The sequence below is a fragment of the Ovis canadensis genome, chromosome 5 (genome assembly GCF_042477335.2).
Source record: "Ovis canadensis isolate MfBH-ARS-UI-01 breed Bighorn chromosome 5, ARS-UI_OviCan_v2, whole genome shotgun sequence".
Lineage (NCBI taxonomy): Eukaryota > Metazoa > Chordata > Mammalia > Artiodactyla > Bovidae > Ovis > Ovis canadensis.
In genome coordinates, this window is record NC_091249.1 from 85,816,474 (window position 1) to 85,839,553 (window position 23,080).

Sequence of the window (23,080 nt, forward strand, 5' to 3'; positions counted from 1 at the left end):
GCCAGGCTCCACTGTTCATTGGATTTCCCAGGCAAGAATACTGGAGTGGGTTGCCATTTTTTCTTCTCAAAGGGAGCTTCCTGACCCTGACCGTGGGTCTCCTGCATGGCAGGCAGACTCTTTACCACTGAGCCACCTCAGAAAGCCCATTTACGATAGTTATTTGGCAATAAAAATTTTAAGTGATAAAGAGAATTACTAATTTCACCTTAGAGATTAACAAAGGTGGCAAGTAAGAATATCTTGAGGGAGATATCCAGGACTGGTCTGGGTATGTGCAAATGGAACTCACATTTACTTGTGGTATGAACATTAATTTTTTTAAGGAAGCATATCTCTGTACCAGGCTTCCCTGGTAGTTCAACTGTTAAAAAATCCGCCTGCAATGCAGGAGACCTCAGTTCGATTCCTGGGTTGGGAAGATCCTCTGGAGAAAGGACAGGCTACCCACTTTAATATTCATGGCCTTCCCTGGTGGCTCAGATGGTAAAAAATCCACCTGCAATGTGGGAGAGCTGAGTTCAACCCCTGGGTTGGGAAGATCCCCTGGAGGAGGGCATGGCAACTCACTGCAATATTCTTGCCTGGAGAATCCCAATGGCAGAGGAGACTGACAGGCTAGAGTCCATGCAGTCACAAAGAATCAGACATGCATGAGAGACTAAGCACAGCACAGCACAACTCTGTATCCAAATCTATACATATAAATATATTAAATATATCAATATCTAAAATAGGTATCGATCCCGCTTTGGGTTCCAGCAATCCTACTTATAATACTTTAGTGAAAAAGTGTTACCGTTGCATCAAATATGAATACACAGGATATTTTAATACAGCTTAGTTCAAATAGTGTGTGCTCACTTGCTCAGACGTATTTGACTGTGATCCCATGTTGCCCACCGGCTCCTCTGTGCATGGAGATTCTCCAGGCAAGAATACTGGAGTGAGTTGCCATGCCCTCCTCCAGGTGGTCTTCCCAACTTAGGGATCAAACCCAGGTCTCCTGCATTGCAGGTGGATTCTTTACCAACTGAGCCACTGGGGAAGCCTTAATGACAATGTCCATCAACAGAGGATTGATTTAATAAATATGGTGTAGCCATACAATGAAATTCTATACAGCCACTGGATATTTTGTTACAGAAAAAATTTAGATAGCATCAAAAGATGTTCACAAAATGTTAAGTGCAGAAATAATATAAAACTATGTATTTGCTGATTCTATTTCATGTACATGCATGCAAATTCTCAAGTCTTGAGGTTTAGTGATCATTTTGCTACCAACATTTATTTCTGAGACATATTAATAGAGATCTGCACTTTTCACTATAGTTTATTAGTGATTTTTCTGTAATGATAGAAATAAGTAATAAAAGCAATTCAGATTAAAATATTCCGTACTCTTAAGAAAATCAAATTAACAAACAAATTACAAACAAATTAACCTGCTTCACAAAGCAAATACAGTAAAAGGCTGGAAGTTACCTTATACCTTTCATTTATTTTTTTCATTTTCAAAAGTAGAAACTCTGAATGAGAATTTAAGAAATTTTTACAAAGTTTTATCATCAGTAACAAATTCAGGACAAATTCAGAAGTTCCCAGTCCTTGCTTCTGATGTAAACACTGACCTTTCCACAGTAAGTACAGAAATAATCTCTAAAGATATGCAATAGCATATTTTATTCTCAGGATTGCTTGCTTTCAAAACAAATATAAAACTTAATAATTATTTTTAAATTATATATGTTCATATATTAATACTGTTTTTAGATATACATTATACACTTGGTTTAATTTTATTCATAATTTTTATCAACTCAGCTGGACATTTGAAAGAGTTAAAAAAAAAAAAAAAGGAAAGGGATAAGAAACATTTTGTCTAAGCCAAATATTTTTCCCAACCTTGAATAACACAAATCTATTTCAACTGAAGTCTTTTGAATTGACCTTGAAATGCATCACAATTAGTATTTCATATACATGTGTGTCATCATTTTAATAAGTATTTTATATTCCACCTCATTAAAATAACAAGTAAGATATGAAGGGCTGATATCTTCTTGGTTCTAAAAAAATCTGTCTTAAATTTAATCAGTCTAATTTTGTTCTTAATTCTCAGGATTACCAAACATATTTTTTCAGAGAAGAATTTTGTTTTGAGTTAGAATCAAATTCATCCCCTAATGATGAAAGAAGATTTAAAACAACCAAGAAAAATTAAATCATAATTTTCAATTTATCCACAAACCCTAATGATACTGAAACAGTGATAATTACTATTGTATTTCTAAACAACTTAGATTGTCTATTTTTGCATATTACAGATTTTATCCTTTAGGTTCTATTTGTTTGATTTTTTATAAGTTTCCCAAAGATACCTGGGAAGCTAGAATGTAGACTATGAACAATTATTTTGAGAAGTCATAATGGAGGCAGGTCCATTCAATTTTTCAAATTTTCCTTTCCTTTAACTTGAGAAAAAGACAAAACAGGATAGGAGACAAACTGGCTGGGCTCTAATTCCAGTTTCAGCACTTTCGAGCTACACAAAGGAGGGCCGTAACATCTTGGTTCTAATTTACATGTATCTTCTAGTCGCCAGTTTACACATCTATACATTTCCCTGGCAGCTCAGAAGGTAAAGAATCTGCCTACTATGCAGGAGACCCGGGTTCGGTACATGGCTCAGGAAGATCCCCTGGAGAAGATCATGGCAACCCACTCCAGTATTCTTGCCTGGGGAATTTCATGGACAGAGGAGCCTGGTGGGCTACAGTCCATGGGGTCACAAAGAGTCGGACACAGGTGAGGGACTAACACACACAAATTGTGATAACACTCCTTATTTCATAGAGGTTTTTGAAAATTACATGTGAAGTCACTGAAAAATTACACTTCATTTTAAAAATATCTCAATAAATGGTAGTGATTCTTATCAGTGTTATTAATCATAATAAAATATATCCTGGTAATAGGTCAAAGATATAATGCAATTATATTTTGGCTTCCATTGACTGTTTAAATAAACTATTTGTTTACAAACTATCAAATGCTTAAGAGAACAAAGAGAATCCATATACACTTTGATACTGTTGATTCCACATCACATTAATTCAAAAGGACTGTCCCTGATTATATACATTCTTATATGGCAAATCCTTGTTGCATATTTTAAATTATATTCATTTATATTAAACAAAAACAACAAATATTTTATTTTTTAAGAAAAGGCCTTCTGCTATTTCTCAACTATTGAAAATAATTACAAACTCCTCAAGGACAGGAATCATGTATGTCTATCTCTCCTTCCATCTCCCTCTCTGAGTCTTTCTCATTCTCCCTCTAACAGCAGAAGCAGCATTTAATTTAATCAGGTTTTGTTCTTGCCATGATTGCACTATGCACTAAAACAACAACAAAATAGGAAAACCAGAGCTCCAGAACTGTGGCTATTTTTTAAAATGAGAGCATAAACACTTAAGAGGTATTATACCCCAATCTGGGAATTTTACAACCAGGACACATTTCTAACATTTGCCACTAACGCATCCTATGTAAGAAAGTTTCATTTCTATCTAAGTGGTCTATACCTGGTGATGATGATCATATTCTGTTAGTAAAATAACAAGATAAAACCATTTTAAAACATGATTCTCAAAACTGGCTCATTAAATAGAAAATTAGTTTCCAAAACCTAAAATCTCAAATAAAGCATCTAAAAAATCCAAAAGAAACTCTATTTTTCATGTGGTCTATAATTCCACAGATCTTTCACCCGTAAGCTTGGCAAGTGCTTAAAATATTATGACTTTTAGAACAAAGGTATCATTCTCTAATGAATTCCCTTAGAAAAATGGTTTGCCATACAGGCATACTAATGGGATTCAAGTAATGAGCATTCTTCCAACACATAAGCCAGATGCAAATTTACACAGCCTAGCAGATCAGCCCTACCAATGTCCAAAGAGAGTATTGGCTTCGTAGTGCTTGAAAGAGGAATAGTTTACACAACTGATAGATGAGAGAACATTTCAAGAGATCTTCAGCCTGTTAACTCACACTCTCATTTGGCAAAAACAAAAGACAAGAAAAACCAGAAAAACATGTATTTACAAAGTCAGTCTTTCTTTGTCTGCAGGTCAAGGGAAACAAAAAGAAAAGTTAGTTAAATTTCCTTTTTTGGAGCACTGTGGCTTCAATTACAGTGAAAACACAGAATGACGATTTGATTCTATAACCTAATAACGGTTCACAGTCACAATTCTTTAACATTTCTGCTTCTTATTTTATGATAGCCTTTTAAATATCCTACAAATCATTTAAGATTAATATTTAAAAATATTTCTTGAAAGATTTACAGTTGATGAATAGTCAACACCACAAGAATGAACAATTTTTAAAGATGATCTTTGTATATTTGTTTAAAACCCAGTTGTCTGAATGTATATTTTTTTTTGTCAATCCAGTTAACTTGTAGTCCTAGGAAGCAGGAAAATTCAATAGTTATTTTAAAACAAATGTTCCCTCCTGGAAAGGATGAACAGCACACTCTCTGAAACCTTATTTTTCCTATGTTAATTCTTCAAAAGTATCAAGGGAGGAGTAAATAGGCTATAGCCACAGGAAATAGCAGTCATCTTTGAATTATCTATATTACAAACCCTACTACCAAGTATTCCCCACTAACAGAATAATAAGTTGAATCGAACAATCTTTAATTTTCTATTATTATTCACTACATTTATTTTCACAGGAAATTTTAAAAACTGTTAATATCATGGTGACTATGAGATAAAAAATACTGTAACTTTATACATTCTTATCAAATACTCTTTAGCTCTCTATTTTTGGTATGTTTTATAATGGGCATTACATATTGGTATATAGATAAACAAACATTCATTTATTGAGAAAGTCAAGTCTGAGGTTCAGTTCTCATGATGCCACTATCAGCTCTGTCTAAATTAATTAGAAAAAAAAAACACACAGCAGAATAAAAAGCAACTTTTAGAGATTAGCTAGGTAAAAGAAAGACACGTAAAAGTCAGTAGATAAACTTTAAAAAAATCTTCTAATTTGATGGTCTTATATTAATTAGGCACTAAATTACTGATATGTAGAGAAGCAACCTCAAGATGGTTAATAACTGAGACCTTAAGTTTAAGTACATAGTTCAAGCCGTAAATAAGTTGTAGGAAGCTACTTCAATGACATTTTGCCTACATGTAAATGTGTAATACTACTAATACTAACTAGTACCAATCAAATAGCTAACTTTTTAAACAAGAAAGAATAATCAAAGAATACTATCCTAGAATGTGTATTAAAATATCAATCTTTCTGATATTTTCTAAACCTCTTTAAACTGACATAACTATTATTAACTTATAGCACCCTGTGCTAGGTACTCATCCCTCCCCTCATTTCACAAATTGTGTTTGACCTTTTAAATATAGAACTATGATTATTATCATCACATGTGTCAAAAAATTAGTAAGAAGGTTCCAAAGGGCATTTTATAAAAATGAAAATCAGATATTGAAAATGTTTTTTAATGCCCTCATTCTCATCCTTAATAAGTGACCCCTGCTTTCATTCTTTGTGAAGGTGCTTAAGACTCATCATTCATAGCAGCTATTCAAGAAATTTCAGTGTCTCCTCTGCAGAGCTGGCACTATCTGATGCAATTAAGCTTCACCATACATAGTCATACCTTACATGTGTACCCTACCATTTCTATACACTTATATTAGCTGTATGATCTTAGAAATTATACAATCCCTCTAGTCCTTGTCTCTACACTTATAAAAGAAGATGATGATACTATTTTCTGGTTCATGAGACTATAATGAACATTAAGTGGGATACTTATATGCAGTTTATTTTTTTCAATATTATTATTGCTAACATGTAATAGCTTTCTTCCCACTCTCTCCTCCCCATACTATCTCCTCCCACAAGACTGTTCTCCCTATTTTCCATCCATTCAGATTACATTAATCCTTCTTGTTCAGCCCAGATATCCTTCTTGCATCAAGTCTTCTACAAATCTCACCTACTCTGACCACTTGGATCTTTACTGTCACAAAAACCCATGTTATAACTAGACGCTAGTTCTGTTTTCAAATTCCTTTATTGGTGATTGCATGAATTTCTACCTTCACTATAAAACTAGTGTTCCTCAAACATCAGCCCTCAGACAGTACTTGTGTTGGTCATACAGAGAGCTATTAAGCATGTGAACTCCTGAAGTCCATCCCAGATCTACTGAATAGACTCTGGGCGTGTGTCCTGAAAACACAAATATTAATGCAAGACTCAGGTGATTCTGTTGCACAAAAAAAGCCTGAGAATCACTGTAAAAACCTGGATCTCAATCTTCGATTCCTATTCCACAGGGGATACATCACTCTTCTCTCCCTCCATCTGAAACAATCTTGTCTCCATCAACCCTCACCTCCTTCTTCAGGCAATTAAGATCACTCTTGTCTCTAGAGTGAGCCTTAGGTCCAATGTAAGAATGCTTTCATATCCTTACACTGGCAAGGGGCTGGTTGAGTAGCACCAGATAAATATTTCCTGGTAGCTGATATACTGCAGTCTTTCAACTACCCCCTCCACCAACCCCTTATTTGTTGAGCATCTACTGCCAGACACTATGCGAGGCACTGAAGATGCAGACAATGTTCCTACATTTGCACAGCTCTACAGCTCTAACATTTCTCCATGGCTTATTCATGTATCACTTTTCTAAGATACACATAGACTCAGCTTAAAATCTTCATTACTTTAGTTCTGGCTATTGTGTTAGGAGAAAAGTTATTTCATCTTTAATTGCCCAAATAATTACTTCTAAGTTAAAACCTTTTGGCAGGTAAGTGGACAGTAGGTGCCAAATTATAGAGCAAGGAAAACGAGACTTGGCAGTAAAAATGTCAATCGAATGCTTACAAAATGAGCACTAGAAAGAGCCAGCGGGTTAGAGACATGCCCATATTCTTCCAAATAAATAGGGACAGAATAATATAAACCCATTCTCCTCTTTGTTTCATAAAATACATATTTGCAAATAAAATGTATGTCTGGAAGCAACATGTAAATCTTGTGCTTGTATTTTAAAAACTCATTACCATCTACTTTCTCATTCTTCTTTTAACTATTTAAAGTATTTTTTAATGTCATCCAACAATGTAAATTGATTTGGGAAAACAACTGAGTAATATCAGGCTAGAAACACAGTAATCTGTAGCTGTGTAAATGAGAGTCAAATTGATGTAGAAAATTTTAATGTTTCCATTTACACATTAACCCACTTCTCTGTTTCACATGTGATTTTCATGTAATTGTTAATAGCACATAAAAAAGGAAATTATATGCTTATTTTCAAATAACCTATAGGTAGACTTATGACTAATAATCTACAAAATGTATTTTAATTATTTTTTGAAATAATACACAATAAGTAAGAAAGAAAATGTCAATATACTTATATGCTTGTACATGTTTGTAAGATCACCAAAAAAGAATAGAAGAATACATATCAGTTTACACTGTTACTGACAGAGGTGTGCATCTTTTTTTGGAGAAAGCATAAAACTATAAAAAGACACATGATCTGTTAAGTGAAAATGCAGACTATAAAATCCTCTCTACAAAATAAGTACAATGTATAAAGCATGAATAAGCAAACAGACAAGAATTAGAAGGTGTTACAGGCAAATTAAAACAGCTTTAATGAAGTGATAGGGATGTGGATAATTTTTGCATTTCGTGTTTGGTGATCTTTTAAAACTGACTGTGTCCCAATGTAGCACCGAACATAAATGAAAATGGTGATTTAGTACAAAAGCTACTCTATTTGGAGCCACTACTCAATGGCCCCAAATAGAGTGTGTGCTGGCCAGAACTAGCTGGCCCTAAATGCCAAGAGCACCAATCACAAAAAATGCTACAGAATGAATTATGACAAAACAAACCAGTGCCCGAAATTCATCAGTATCCCTCCCACAACGTTAAGTAAAAGACTTTCTCTGATTTACATTTTTTTAAATGTATTTATTTTTAATTGAAGGATGACTGCAATGCTGTGTTGGTTTCCACCATACAGCAATGTGAGTCAGCCCCAGGCATACATAGTCGCCTCCCTCTAGAGCCTCCCTCCCACCTCTCACCCATCCCATCCCTCTAGGTTGTTACAGAGCCCTGGTTTGAATCAGAAGTTTCCAAGACTATTTCACCATGAGGTGGGAGGAATCACAGCTAAAGCATACTTTGAGATACTTCTAAAATATGCAACTTGAGATATTTCCATCTTCCTTCTCTTGCAGAGTAAGCTCATAGTCAGATTTTTATTTCATGTCACAGTCAAGCAAGAACACTGTTTAGGGTCCTACAGAGCAACAGCAAAGGACCGGCCCTAAGAGTTAACTGTGAGAAAATCATTTATAAACTGCCTATTTCCTGTGAAATTAATTACAAATAGATGAATAAGTTTTCTTGAAATGTAATCTCTATAATCAACCTCATCTATATTGTGTGGGACAGATGGAGTAAAGATTCAGGAAGAAAAGAAAAACAGCCACGTTTAAGAGAACTATTTGTAGACATAATTTATCAGAAATCACAAAAATGTGATCTCAAAGGAAAAACTCAATTGAAAATGAGGTCTTGATAATAAAAGAAAAAAGAGGGAAAGGGTCTTTTTACATAGTGTCCATCCAAAGCTTAAAACCACTAACATGGTTTACAGTTCTTGAACTTTATCAGTCGACATTGTGTGACAAAGTTTGGCCTTACTAGTTATATGACATATTCTACTTGAGCAGTATGACAATTATTGGACAAGTTAACAGCACACATTCATAAGGAAAGAAATTATGACATACTTGTGTTCAATAGATGTAATATAAAGCATAAATTTCTCAAGGACAGAAACCAATGCTCATATTTAATACACGCTGAATAAAGTACCTATTTGAAAAAATCATTTTAATGAAATTAAGACTTCTTTCAAGGTAGACACAATGAGTAACAGTAACATCCTGTATAGGCTTAGTTTATCTGACCCAACCACTGCTTCCAAGGAAAAAAAAAAGGAATAAAAACAAACAACTGCAACAAAACAGAGTCCATGAGAAATTAAAAAAAAAAAAAAATATATATATATATATATATATAAAATGATGCCTTGCTACATCTAAAAGTGCAGTACAATCAGAGGGCTAAGATTGAGTGATGGTAAAGTCAATTATATGCTAGCTGGGTGACCTTGAATAAGTCACTTAACCTCTCTGGGCCTCAAAATCCTCTTTTACAAGAAGGTGGACAGTTGCCATATCACTGTTTTTATAGGATTGGATGAGGTAACATACACCAGGAGGCTATCTGTAAATGAGTTAAGGGCTCAAATGAGTAATAACTGTGATTGTTTTCTTATATTATTGTTGTGATGGTAGAAAATGTTGGGTGCTGCAAAGGAGGAAGAGGAGAGGGGGAAGAGAAGGTTAAGCAGGAGAAGGCAAAAAAAAAAAAAAAAAAAAAACAGCTTGCTAAAACCGGGCAGGAGAGCTTCAAGACGTAATTTATTCAGAATGAAGCCTGGTCAGTGAGTGTTCACACCTCCTTCACCTTACTGCTCATTCCACCACCAACCTCACCTCCCGTTTTACATCTGCAACCTACTTCCTTCTAGGGCTACTCCTCCTACAAACGACTTTTTTTTAGCAATTGCCCTCTCCTCACTCAGCTTCAGATCCATACTTTTCAAAGGTGTAGCCTTCAACTACTGACACTCCTCTAGGTCTATTTACCAGCATGCTCCTATTCCTACGTCAGGGAGACAAGTCTCAGAACTTATTTCAGTGGACCGCAGTGGCATGTGCCACAGATGAGCACTTCCGTTTTCAACTCTCTTCTGCCTCAGCTTTGAAGACATTATCTGCAGGTCCTCCGACTAACCCTCTGGCTGCTGCTTAGCTGTTCTTTAATCTTTATGGGCTCCTTTTCAGCATTCTACTGCTTAAACCACAGTGCTCACCATATAGTGATCTCCATTCTTTTCTCTCTTTCCCTTTTGAATTGTATTCATTTATACAGTTATACTACCACTTACATGCTGACAATGTCCAAGTTCATGTCGATAGTAATGACTTCTTGCTAAGCTCTAGACTTGTATTTTCCAGTCTCCACTTGGATATTCCATGCGTGCGGAAGAGTCAGGATTTCTCAAATTGAACTCATCTGCCCTCACACCTCATCCCCTGTCCCACCTGCAACCTGGCTGCCCTCTCCCCATATCAATAAATGATCCCATCAGAATCTTGGGATTTTCACCAAGTCCTCTCACTTCTTCCTCACAAATGCTTTAATTTTGTATCTTCTCTTTTATGTCCCTGTCTCCTTTCACCAATTCTTTCTGGATTTTTGTAGTGGGTTTTCATCTCATCTCCAAACCTTAGGTCTTGCTCCACCCTCCACACTTCAAAAGTTTCTTCCTTAACTAAGAATCTGTTCAAGCAGTTCTCCCAGTGACATCCCTTCACGGGTCCCTTTGGCCTTTAGAACAAACCATAAACTCCTCTATAAGCTACAAAAATGATCTTTATAACTTGATCACCACTTATGATCTCAATACCAACGCTTATCACCTCCTCACCCCCACTCCCAAATCAAGCCATTTAAAGCTACTTGCAAATCCTTAATCCCATTTATTTTTCCAGATTATTTTCCTATACAACATTCATTCTGCTTGGAACATTTTCCACAGACTTCTAAACCCCATTTTCACCTAGAAATTTCTATGTGATACCTCAAATTTCTGTATTCCTAATATGTGTATTTCTGCTTTCAAAGAACTCAATGATCCTACATTGTAATTCTTTTCACATTTCTTGATCAAAATAGTAATTTAAACAGTGCCTTGAATTTGAGGACTATAATTCAATGCTCTTTCTCTCCACATATATGATACTGTGTCTAATGAATAATAATGATTTACTGTTCTAAAAGCAAATAGTTCACCCAATATCTATGGCATTCACTGAGTCAAACACCCAACCAATCACTGGATAGAGAGCAAAACCACATGGAGATAACATAACCTCAGCATGCTGTTTCAGTCGTTAAGTCATGTCCAATGCTTTTGCGACCCCATGGACTGCCTGCCAGGCTCCTCTGTCCATGGGGTTCTCCAGGCAAGAGTACTGGAGTGGGTTTCCATGCTATGGCAACCCACTCCAGTACTCTTGCCTGGAAAATTCCATGGATGGAGGAGCCTGGTAGGCTGCAGTCCATGGGGCTGCTACTAGTCGGACACAACTGAGCGCCTTCACTTTCACTTTTCACTTTCATGCATTGGAGAAGGACATGGCAACCCATTCCAGTGTTCTTGCCTGGAGAATCCCAGGGACTGGGGAGCCTGGTGGGCTGCCGTCCATGGGGTCGCACAGAGTTGGGCATGACTGAAGCGACTTAGCAGCAGCAGCAACAGCCTCCAGAGGATCTTTCTGATCCAGGGATGGAACCCGCATCTCCTGCATTGGCAGGCAGATTCTTTATCACAGACCCACCAGGCAAGCCCATAACCTTGGCTACATGTATTTTATACACTCAAATTAAGATGGCAGAAGATGTATGTAACATATTAGGCAATTTCAAATATCAAATAACAAGTGAACGGTGAAATCAACAAGGGCTAAAAGAAATGCATGGGAAATACAGACCACTAAGTACAAAACTGGCTACTCATAAAAATTTTTAGAGAAAATACTTATGTTAAACTTAAGTACAACAGGACCCTGCAGTAGAATTAACAATAGTGAACACCAGATATTAAGTTTTATGAGGTCAGGGAACAAGTCATTCACATTCACTCCTCTGTCCTTAAGGCCGAACACATGGCTAGATCATAGTAGCTGCTAAATAAGACTTTGTGTCGAACTGAATTTTAAACTGTGCAGCTGGTGATGCAAGAAAACATCTGTTTAAAAAAAAGGCAGCACTTTTTGCCATTCACCATTCCAGAAAAAGGTAATTTGTATATGTGTTTACTAGAATTCTTTCCTCAAAAGTGAAATATTGCTTCACTCTTTGGTTGGCAAATGTGTTGTTTCAAGATGGAGAAGAATCTGCTTTAAATGAAGAGAAAGCTATTTCAGTCCATAATCCTTCAGAGCCAATTTTGGATCTTAAAATGCATTTTCATCAAAGAATCTTAACAAAAAGATTCCTGCCAATTTAACCAAGACATCTAAAAATGTTTCAAGCTAAAGCCAAGCTTTCTGCTCAGGAACATTCTAATTGAGATCATGTTCTCTCCCAAAGTTCTTCCACTGGGTCAACAGTCACCTGAATGACATGGCTGAGTAACAGACCGTAATCACCCAAGAACTCACAACTGCATTCCATTTAGGAATTCTGCATTTTTCTATCATTTATGCTGGGTTTTAAGTCCTGAAATTTCTTTGTACCCCACAGAGATATTATAATAAACCAAAGCAGAGACACATGTACCTTTGATTTATAAGTTAATTTGACACATCCCTCTTATTTCCAATATATGGAAACTGAGACCATGTAATATAAATTATTAACCCAAGTACACTTAGGGCAGCAGCTGGGATGGATACTGGTCTCCTCAGCTTTCTACATAAGCTATGTTCATGGAACACCAATACTTTCACTTGCATCATTGTATCAATTCTGGTAGTCACGTGAAATACTTAAAATGGGACTATTATTCCTTTGTAACAGGCGAAGAAATCAAGCTCCATCGAGCTGTCAATTCCCTCAGGTTGACTGAGCAGCAGAAGCAAAACTAGTATTCAAGTCTTTCTATCATTGTCTTTTACCAGGAGCACCACATTGACAAGGGCCTTTTTTCCTTTCAGTACAAATGAGCCAACGACAATGTAAATTATCTGGTACCTACCATTCTTCAAAGGAAGATTTGCTATAATCAAAGAGAGTTACAATTACCAGAGGTTGCAGGCCACAAAGGATAATGAGGCAGAAACATGTGTGTTAATCAATTTTGAGGTTTCACTTAAATAATCAACCATTCTTTCAAAGCTGAATCCAATCAAAAGATACTAACTTGTATACAGTGGGCAATATGCCATAAACATCTTCTTTTATTTAGACATTAGGGATGAAATTTCCCATCTGTTGCTTCAAATCAAATAACCATACCTAAAAAATAATACCTTATGTGACAACATTTTCTTTGAAGGATTAATTTAAAGTCATTATGACTGTTAATCATGAAATGTTAATTTTTAGCAAGCAAAACTGGGTCTGGACAAGTCCACGTGTATTAGCAGTAGGCTAAGAAAGGAATCTAGCATGGAATTTTAACACTTGGTTCTAATCATTAATGCTGCAGTACTGGCCTATTTACAACCTGACATTTGTTTTTGCACTTTCAACATCCCATGACTTTGATGCAACAGTAAATAGCTTTAAGAGATGACACTGTGCCTTAGCTGGGTCTGTATTTTGACTAGCAGGTCTTGGCATCATGTCCAGTTCTGATACCTCTCCCACATGCTACATGCTGGTGAAAAATGGAAAAAAAAAAAACCACCTTAAAATGAAAATGCTACTGCTCTTAAGCCGTTTGGAGATATAACAGGTCTAAGTTCTTAGCTAATTTATACATCCAAGTTCTACTGCAGCAACTTCTAACCACCACATCTTTGTTTCTTTAGATTCTTAATTTTTTAGATTCTTAAATATTTCTTAATTTTTCCATAAAGTCCCACGTTTCTAATATTCTGAAGAGGAAGGTGACAAAATGTGGGGGAAAGAATATAAACAAATAAAAATTCAAAAGACAAGACACACAGAACTACACTTGATTTCCATTACCTCTTTTCAGCCACACAATTTCTACTCGAGTACCTAGGATTTGGCAGGTATCCATATTAGGACATTCCTATTTTATGGTAAAATTCAAAATATAAACTGATAAAAGAGCTCTAAAATCTCACAAAAGTGAATATTTGTATATATGAGGAGTTAAATAGTTTCCCAAGATATATTCTCTACCTACACAGGAGATTCTTATAATGTCTGGGAAGTCTATGGTTCTGAATCATCCAATAGTATCTGCAGTCTGTGTTACAAAACTTTCCCAATAATCAGAATATAACAAGATAAATATTGTTATGAACATCATTGAAAGAGTTGAATATTCTCTGAAGTAATGACAGATGTTTCATAAGTTTGTGATAGCTCAGGATTTCCACTGAACTTTGGACATTGTAGAAGGTTGGGCTGGTTATTTGGGCGTCCTCTATAATTTGAATTCTGGAGTGATGAACATTTATATTATGTTGAGAACATATCCACTACCTAGTATTTGGCTCTCTTGAGTGAATAAATAAGTATCCTAACTGTCGAGTCCTGATGGCTGGCTTAGAACTGTTCTGCTTAAAATCTCACACACTAGACCCTCTTCTATAATAGTACACCCCATTTTCAGGGTGAACTTCAGGCAGAACTACACTACAACACATTCTTCCGAAATGTTCTGTATCCTATCAGGACTGAAGGTAACACTGGCATCTTACATTCAAACGTGGCCATTCTAGAGAGATTTTTCCAAAGATGAAAACTTCAAAAACACAGAGCAGAAAAGTCGCTGGAGAAATGGCCCAAGTAAACAGGGGTATCTAGGACACTTGACATTGTCTTGTTTGCAGTGCCCCAACATGGGCAGCAGGGGGCGCTCCTGCATGAAGCAAACCCTCCCCTCCCCCCAAGTGCTCCCCAAAGGGGAAGACGGAGGGTTTTTCTCTTAGCACTTGCCCCAAGTCCAAAGAGGAAGAAAGTAAGGAGTCCTGCTGTCCATAAATCACACACTCTTTGAATACCATTGCAGAAGTGACCAGAGATGATACATGGGTCTGAGCATGCGTTTTGAAAACAAGCTCGTCAATTTTTATTTTTATTTTCTCTATTTTGGTGGGCAAGAAGGGTTAAAGGACCATGTAAGCAATTGGCAGGGAATGGGGCTTGCCATCAGCTGTAAAGACAGCATCTCCCAAAGCAACAAGTGGCTATCAGTACCTGAGGGTCATTTTTTAAGCCTCTCTGCTACAGTTTAGTTCCCAGGTTACATTCTCGGTGAAATGTCAAATCAAACTCCTCCCTGTTTCTCCCCTCTTCTCTCTTTCTCTAAGCATACCTCAAACTCAGAAAAATCACTTGATGAAGCAGATTTTTCACTGAACCTTAGGAAATATGACTTCTGCAGGGGTTCTCCTGCATGTGGCTATGTTTTGCAGGTGAGTATGTGACGCATTTTACACCCTCTTTGCCAGGTCCCACGATTTCAAATCAGATTGGAAAAACCCTTAAGGACCAGAAACAGCCAGCTCTGAAATCTCAAAAACAGTGCCGCATCCCACTTCATACACATACTCACGCACACCCCACCCCCACTGGCCGGATCCTTTCTCCTTCCTGTCCCTAAATGAAGGTCTGTGGAGACACAGCTATAAACCTTAATACTCACCATATTGACTTCAGAAACCATGTCGATGCTGGCAATGTCAATGTTCATTCCCACTGCCACAGGGGGACCTGAAAACCAAAAGGACCAGCCACGTGATTTCTCAGAACTTCGTGCATTCTTAGCAAGAGTCCCTGGGCATGGGCACGGACAGTCCTCCCCAAATCCCTCCCCACTGCTAACCCTCAAATTCTTCAAATCTCTGCTCCTTTCATTTAAGAAAAGGGTGGCAGGTAATCCTCTGAGAAATGCTCCATTAAATAGGCATGCACGTGCCCGAAGGGTGAGGGATTCCAGCTCTTCTACATATGCAGATGTCTCAGCATAAGAATACACACAACCCACAAAAGCACCTGAATCCAGCTGGGCTAGCTCAAGGGAAATATTGTAGAAAGCACTGAAACCCCCTTCTTATTCTTCCCATCCCCTACCCCCTTCAGTGAAGGTTTTAACTCTTTGAGATTTGTTAGACTCTGGAGTAAAATTAAATGGACATATCATTGTATCTAAGGCTGAAGCAAAAGAGATCTCTGGCCCTTCTCCCCCTACCCTCCCTGTTCTGCAAGCCCCACAGGTCCCCTCTAGCCCCATCCCAGCTGTCCCCTGCAGTGAGGCTTCCAGGACTGGGTAATATCCAGAAAGCAGCCAATTTAAACCATGGCCTGAACTCCTCCAAAGAAGGCAGGCACAGGGGGTTAATGCCACTTCTCAACCAACTGTCTGCATATCTTGTCCTCAAAAACGTTCCTGGTGGCCTTCAGGAAGCCAGGTTCACTGGCACAATATTAATTAAACTTAAGAGGTTTGTATCTCAGCAAAACAAAGGCGGTGAAGCAAAGAATTTAAATAGTGAAGCTGGAAGACAGCGGTCTCCAGTATAGGCTAAGAGGGTATCTCTGAAAGACCACCTAAGTGCTGGAGAGTAACACACAGGCTTAAGTTTGGATCATTTTCTCAATATGGTAACACAGAGACTCAGTCAATACACCACATGCAACCCACAGTAAGGGAGAAGAAAGACAGCGCACAAAGCTCAAAAGACAGCTTAGGCAATAGCTGCTGGGCTGTTTCTTATTACCAAGGCAACCCCATTACCTCCAAAATCTGGTCTCAGCCGAATATCATAACCTTTCAGGAGTCTATCCACCGTCTCTTTAACCAGCGACATATTACTAGGGTCATTGACACTAAGGAAAGAAAAGACAATAAACAGGCATCAATAAAACAGCAGGCACAGCGCTTCAGTAGCTATCTGATCCTCACTACAGATCCTTGCTCACAGAGGTATGCAGACAGAGCCCTTCAAAGTGAAAAAGGAAAAAGAGAAACGCTAGGCACACTTACCTCTGCGCACAGACGGCGGCGATTATTAAGGGGAATGACCAAATCCCAAAGTAGTCCTTTTTCCGGACTCTCCACATCCCTTTAGTTTTGGATGGGTTGAGGGTTTCACTGAAGAGAGGAGATCCAACTTAGTCTGCCCAGTGCAGTAATTCTAATGTGAGGCGCATGCGCACGGCGTACCAAAACATCAAAGGGGCAGCAGCGGTTGCCTGGGACCGAAAAGATTTTCTTGTTAAAGGGGGGAAAAAAAATTAAAGGGGAAAAAAAGGGAAAACATATATATATAGGTACAATATATACGTATTTGAATAATATAGAAAAGTCACCCTACAGGAGGACCCACGGTAAAAATTTTTGTTGTCCTTTTGTTAGGACAAAAACAACTAGAGCGTCTGGTAAGTTTTGGTAGTGGCAGGAGGCGGTTTCGCACCTCGCGGGTTGTGTGTGTGTGGGGGGGGGGTGTGTGTGGTGTGTGTCTGTGTGTGTGTGTGTGTGTGTGTTTCCTCTTAAATATGCAGAACCAGATTAGGAATTTAAAGGAGAGCAGGTGTGTAGTGCTAGGGGAAAATGAGTGCCTGGGAGTCGACTTCTGGTCTCAGCAAGCGGCGGGGAAAGGAATCTGAACTTTATTTCCAAGGCACAGAGCATCCCCTGCCTAGGGCGAGATGGGTGCTGGAAGTGGGGGTTGTGTGGCGGAGGTGGGGAGGTGGGGGAAGGAACAGGAATGGTAGGAGCGGGAGTGGAAGGTGGAGGGAGGGAAGAAACCGATGGGAGGAGTGTTGAGCAATGGGTTGGATTTGGGGCCGGGAGTGGAGGGGGTACGTAGCGTGGAGAATAAGAAACGGAAATATATATATATATATATACATATATTTTTTTTTTTATTTTTTTTTAAGAAGAAAATGATGCCTGGTGTTTTCTAGGAGTCAAGGAGCAAGCTTTTCTTCACTACTCACGAGCGATCTGTGTCTTCCTCCTCCTCGCCCTTTGCCCCCTATTCCCAGAGAAGAAAACCTCGGGGTCCAGGTTTCTGGCCGAGTGACTTGTCTGACCCGCCAGTCCAGATTATTTATAGCAGGAAGGGCGGGGGCCGGGGGGATGGCGAGGGGAGTAGAAAGCGCAGTCTCTCCAGGTTTCTCTCTGCTTCTGCACTGGGAAATCATTAGCAGGGAGGGTGGGATTTGGAGGACGGGGGATAATGGGACGTGGGGACTTAGGGATGCTAGGGGGACAAGAGACCCCGACTGCGACCGGGTGCAGGAAGCGCCGGCGGGCCGCCCACGCCCCCTCCGAGCACGCGCACTGGCGCGCACACGTGCGGCAGCCGGCCCGCCCGCCGCGCGCCCCTCCTTACCTCGCTGGCCTGCGCTCGTCGCCCTCTCCCGCCGCGCGGCGCTGGTGCCCCCCACCCCGGCCCCTCCACCTTAGGCCCCTTGGCCGCGGCTAGGGAGGGAGGGTGGTGAGGACCGACACCCGGCGGCGCGTCGGGACCTGAAATACCCGAGCGGTGCCCAGAAGGCAGGCAAAATGAGGCAGGGGCCGGGTGGGTCGCCCGGGGCCCCGCACCTCCCGCGGGCTCCACGCCACCTCTCCCTCGCTTCCCTGCTCGGGGCCAGGAGGGGCTAGCACACCCCGGGGCTGACTCTTCCCCCGGCCCGAGGCTTGACCCGGCTCTCCGCAGCCGCCGGGACACAGGCAGTAGCGAGCGAGCTCGGGGGCTCCAGAGGGAAGGAGATACACTGAAGAAATCTTTCCTCGGCTCGAGAGAAAGAGACGCCCCGCGGGCGCCGGGAGACGCTACTAGGCTCCGGCAGCGGGGCCGTCTGAAGGCGCCCCGAGACGGCCTCTCCAGGTTCTCCGAGGTTTATTGGTAGTTGAGGGGCTGGGAGGGGAGGGCAGGGACTCCTGCTACCCTCCCAACACCCCTCCTTTGTGAAGAACGAGAAAAGTCGGAGCTCGAACCTGTGTTCCGAACCCCAAAGCGGGAACTTGTAACTCCACCTAATCAGCTTAGCCAGTAACTGAGCGCCTACTGTGTGCCAGAAGTGCTTCATTTAGTTCATTCTTGCACGCCCAGGTGCATTAGGTAGCACCCCACTCTACCCACATTATGAATTTAGAAGTTGGTGGGCTCAAGCTGAGGAACTTGCCCAAGGTCACCCAGGTGGCCAGAGGTGAAACCAAAACTGCACTCGAAAGCCCTAACCATTAGACCAGACCGTCTTGACGCTCACGTCGCGACCTTGCGGGCTCCTCTTGCGGCGCAGCTCCCGCGCCCACCGAGCCCCCGGCGGCCTTCGGAGGCGCGGGCAAGCACACCGCACCAGGCGGATCCCCACCCCGCGTCGGCGGAGACGAGGGGGCGCCGGCCGCCGCACAGGGTCTCTTCAAGGCCCGGGGCCCAGCGGCACTCTTGACCTATTTTACCTCTTGACAGTCATCTTCCTCCCCAGCCTAGGTCAGGGGTTATCCTGGGACGGCCGGGGAATGACTCCAGGGGAAGTGTGGAGGCGGGAGCGCTGCGAGGTGAAGCGGGAATCCGACAGCTCCGCGGGGACAGAAGGCGAGCGGCACGCGACGGGAGGAGCATTTGCCCTAACCCGCACGTGGAATTTCTGCTTTTGAGACGGTGAAACAGCCCCTTAAACACTGCAGCTTCACAGAGCTACAGCCTGGCGGGCTACCCGGCTCCTAGAAGTCCCTCCAGGGACACAGCATGAGAGACAGTGAGATAGACACAGAGAAAATGAATCTATAAGTCTCCTATCTGTAATTACTTGGGTAGAGAGTTACAGGAATCAAAATACAGACCAATCGCCCGGGCAAACTGCCGATTTCTCTCTATCCCTTGTTTTACAGACACAATGGAAATGTTTTACACAGGCTCACTCTTTTAAAGGGGGTGGGTGGGTGGGTGGGTGAGTGGGAATAGTTTAAATGATTATTAATAACATTATACCAGTGGATTCCCAAAAGAATTTGACATCACCAGCTGGTGAAGCCCTGGAAAACTTTTCTTCCTCTTGAAAACACCTCGAAACAGGATTTTCCTTCTGACCATTAGTTATCCATATTGCGTTTGCTGCACTACCATCTCATCTTTATTTAGGCTCAGTTCAATTTCAGTTGAAAGAACAAACAGCAAAATCAGGAATACTACCATTCGTCTTCCAATAATAATAATAATGGCCTAGTGAAACCTTAAACTATGTATTGAAGACCTAATATATACAGAAAATCAAGGGAAAGGAGGGCAAATAATTAAACAACAAGTAAGACAATAGCACATACTTTTGGGCTCAAATCCCAGTTCAAATACTTAGTATCTTTGGAGTTTGGACAAGTCACTTAACCTTTCTAAATCCTAGTTTCCTCTTCTGTAAAAATTAAATACAATGCTTTCTTTGTTGTAGAATGGTATAAATATATGTGTAGCATTTGGTACATGATTAATAAATATTAGCAATTTTTAATGAATAAGGCATAATGAATGGGAAGGAAAGCAAACAAGGTTTAATGGTATTAGTCTATAAAGACCAAGTGGACATATATTTAGTGTAATTCTCCTGAGAAAGCATAAATTAGTTTGAGAAGAGAGGATCAGATACTTCAAGGGAATTATCAAAAAGATAAGGATAAGAAGAAAATATATTAAAGTCCCAAGCAGCAATCAAAAGGAGAAAAGACAAAGTCATAGTTATTTTCCTTTTGTGGCACCATCTCAGTGTTATTTCTTAATAATATCTGTAACTAATGCAAACAGGTATTCTTACTGGTTACAAAATCCAAGATCAATTTATGTCTAAAGTGGGTCTCTATTTTATAGCAGAATCAGCACTAGGACATCTCTCTGGAAGATTTGGCTGATAACGCTGCCTAGGAATGTGAAAATTGGAACAATAATGTGCAAGGGAAGGCACTACTGGATTCTGGAAATGTGTTAGTTGCTGGAGAGCATCCTCCCTGATCCCAAATGTATAAAGGGAAGGCGATGTGTAAGTACTCTGAAGAGATCATGATTCAGAATCATCTCTTGAGTATGAAGCATATAAATGCCAAGTGATAAGATAACAGTCACTAATCATCTGGTATTTATCTTTGCTATAATATTTATTCATTTCTTCAATAAACATGTATTGGCTATTTGTGATAGTTGCCATTTGTGTCTGACTCTGCAAACCCATGGGCTGTAGCCCACCATGCTCCCCTGTCCATGAGAATCTCCAGGCAAGAATACTAGAGTGGGTTGCCATTCCCTTCTCCAGGGGATCTTCCTGACCCAGGGATCAAATCTGGGTCTCTGTATTGCAAGCAGATCCTTTACCATCTGAGCCATCAGGAAAGCGTAACTGCACCCAACTTGTGGCTCAAACCCATAACGCTGGGACTGAGAGTTCCATGCTCTCCTCACTGAAAAGTTCAGTTCAGTTCAGTTCAGTCACTCAGTCGTGTCCAACTCTTTGTGACCCCATGGATCACAGCACGCCAGGCCTCCCTGTCCATCACCAACCCTCGAAGTTCACTTACACTCACGTCCATCGAGTCAGTGATGCCATCCAGAAATCTCATCCTTTGTCGTCCCCTTCTCCTCCTGCCCCCAATCCCTCCCAGTATCAGAGCCTTTTCCAATGAGTCAACTCTTCGTATGAGGTGGCCAAAGTACTGGAGTTTCAGCTTTAGCATCATTCCTTCCAAAGAAATCCCAGGGCTGAAAGCATCAATTCTTCGGCACTCAGCTTTCTTCACATTCCAACTCTCACATCCATACATGACTGCTGGAAAAACCATAGCCTTGAATAGACAGATTTTGTTGGCAAAGTAATGTCTCTGCTTTTTAATATGCTATGTAGGTTGGTCATAACTTTTCTTCCAGGGAGTAAGCGTCTTTTAATTTCATGGCTGCAGTCACCATCTGCAATGATTTTGGAGCGCAAAAAAATGAAGTCTGACACTGTTTCCACTGTTTCCCCATCTATTTCCCATGGAGTGATGGGACCAGATGCTATGATCTTCGTTTTCTGAATGTTTACTAAGCCAACTTTTGCACTCTCTTTCACTTTCATCAAGAAGCTTTGTAGTTTCTCTTCACTTTCTGCCATAAGGGTGGTATCATCTGCATATCTGAGGTTATTGATATTTCTCCCAGCAATCTTTATTCCAGCTTGTGCTTCTTCCAGCCCAGCATCTCTCATGATGTACTCTGCATAGAAGTTAAAAAAGCAGGGTGATAATATACAGCTTTGACGTACTCCTTTTCCTATTTGGAACCAGTCTGTTGTTACATGACCAGTTCTAATTGTTGCTTCCTGACCTGAATATAGGTTTCTCAAGAGGCAGGTCAGGTGCTCTGGTATTCCCATCTCTTTCAGAATTTTCCATAGTTTATTGTGATCCACACAGTCAAAAGACTTTGGCATAGTCAATAAAGCAGAAATAGATGTTTTTCTGGAACTCTCTTGCTTTTTCCATGATCCAGTGGATGTTGGCAATTAGACCTCTGGTTCCTCTACCTTTTCTAAAACCAGCTTGAACATCTAGAAGTTCACGGTTCATGTATTGCTGAAGCCTGGCTTGGAGGATTTTGAGCATTACTTTACTAGCATGTGAGATGAGTACAATTGTGCCTTAGTTTGAGCATTCTTTGGCATTGCCTTTCTTTGGGATTAGAATGAAAACTGACTTTTTCCAGTCCTGTGGCCACGGCTGAGTTTTCCAAATTTGCTAACATATTGAGTGCAGCACTTTCACAGCATCATCTTTCTGGATTTGAAATAGCTCCACTGGAATTCCATCACCTCCACTAGCTTTGTTCATAGTGATGCTTTCTAAGGCCCACTTGACTTCACATTCCAGAATGTCTGGCTCTAGGTGAGTGATCACACCATCATGAATATCTTGGTCTTGAAGATCTTTTTTGTATAGTTCTTCTGTATATTCTTGCCACCTCTTCTTAATATCTTCTGCTTCTGTTAGGTCCATATTATTTCTGTCCTTTATCGAGCCCATCTTTGAGTGAAATGTTCCCTTGGTATCTCTAATTTTCTTGAAGCGACCTCCAGTCTTTCCCATTCTGTTGTTTTCCTCTATTTCTTTGCATTGATCACTGAGGAAGGCTTTCTTATTTCTCCTTGTTATTCTTTGGAACTCTGCATACAGATGCTTATATCTCTCCTTTTCTCCTTTGCTTTTTGCTTCTCTTCTTTTCACAGCTCTTTG

At 40.1% G+C, this 23,080-nt stretch overlaps 1 protein-coding gene across 2 annotated transcripts in view; it reads right to left on the bottom strand.

Annotated features, from left to right (window-relative positions):
• GABRB2 (gamma-aminobutyric acid type A receptor subunit beta2) overlaps positions 1 to 18,571 on the bottom strand; it is a 309,981-nt gene extending 291,410 nt beyond the window's left edge. Inside the window, exons 1-4 of one of the 2 annotated variants that reach the window (XM_069592543.1) lie at positions 17,821 to 18,014; positions 16,865 to 17,073; positions 16,616 to 16,707; positions 15,524 to 15,591 (exon numbers count right to left, since the gene is read on the bottom strand). In XM_069592543.1, coding sequence (XP_069448644.1) covers positions 15,524 to 15,591; positions 16,616 to 16,707; positions 16,865 to 16,941 — 237 coding nt within the window. In that variant the 5' untranslated portion in view covers positions 16,942 to 17,073; positions 17,821 to 18,014. Of the gene's footprint in view, positions 1 to 15,523; positions 15,592 to 16,615; positions 16,708 to 16,864; positions 17,074 to 17,820; positions 18,015 to 18,218 lie in introns of those variants that run through there. The other variant, XM_069592542.1, reaches the window with a different exon arrangement.
• Between the last annotated feature and the right edge of the window lie 4,509 nt (positions 18,572 to 23,080).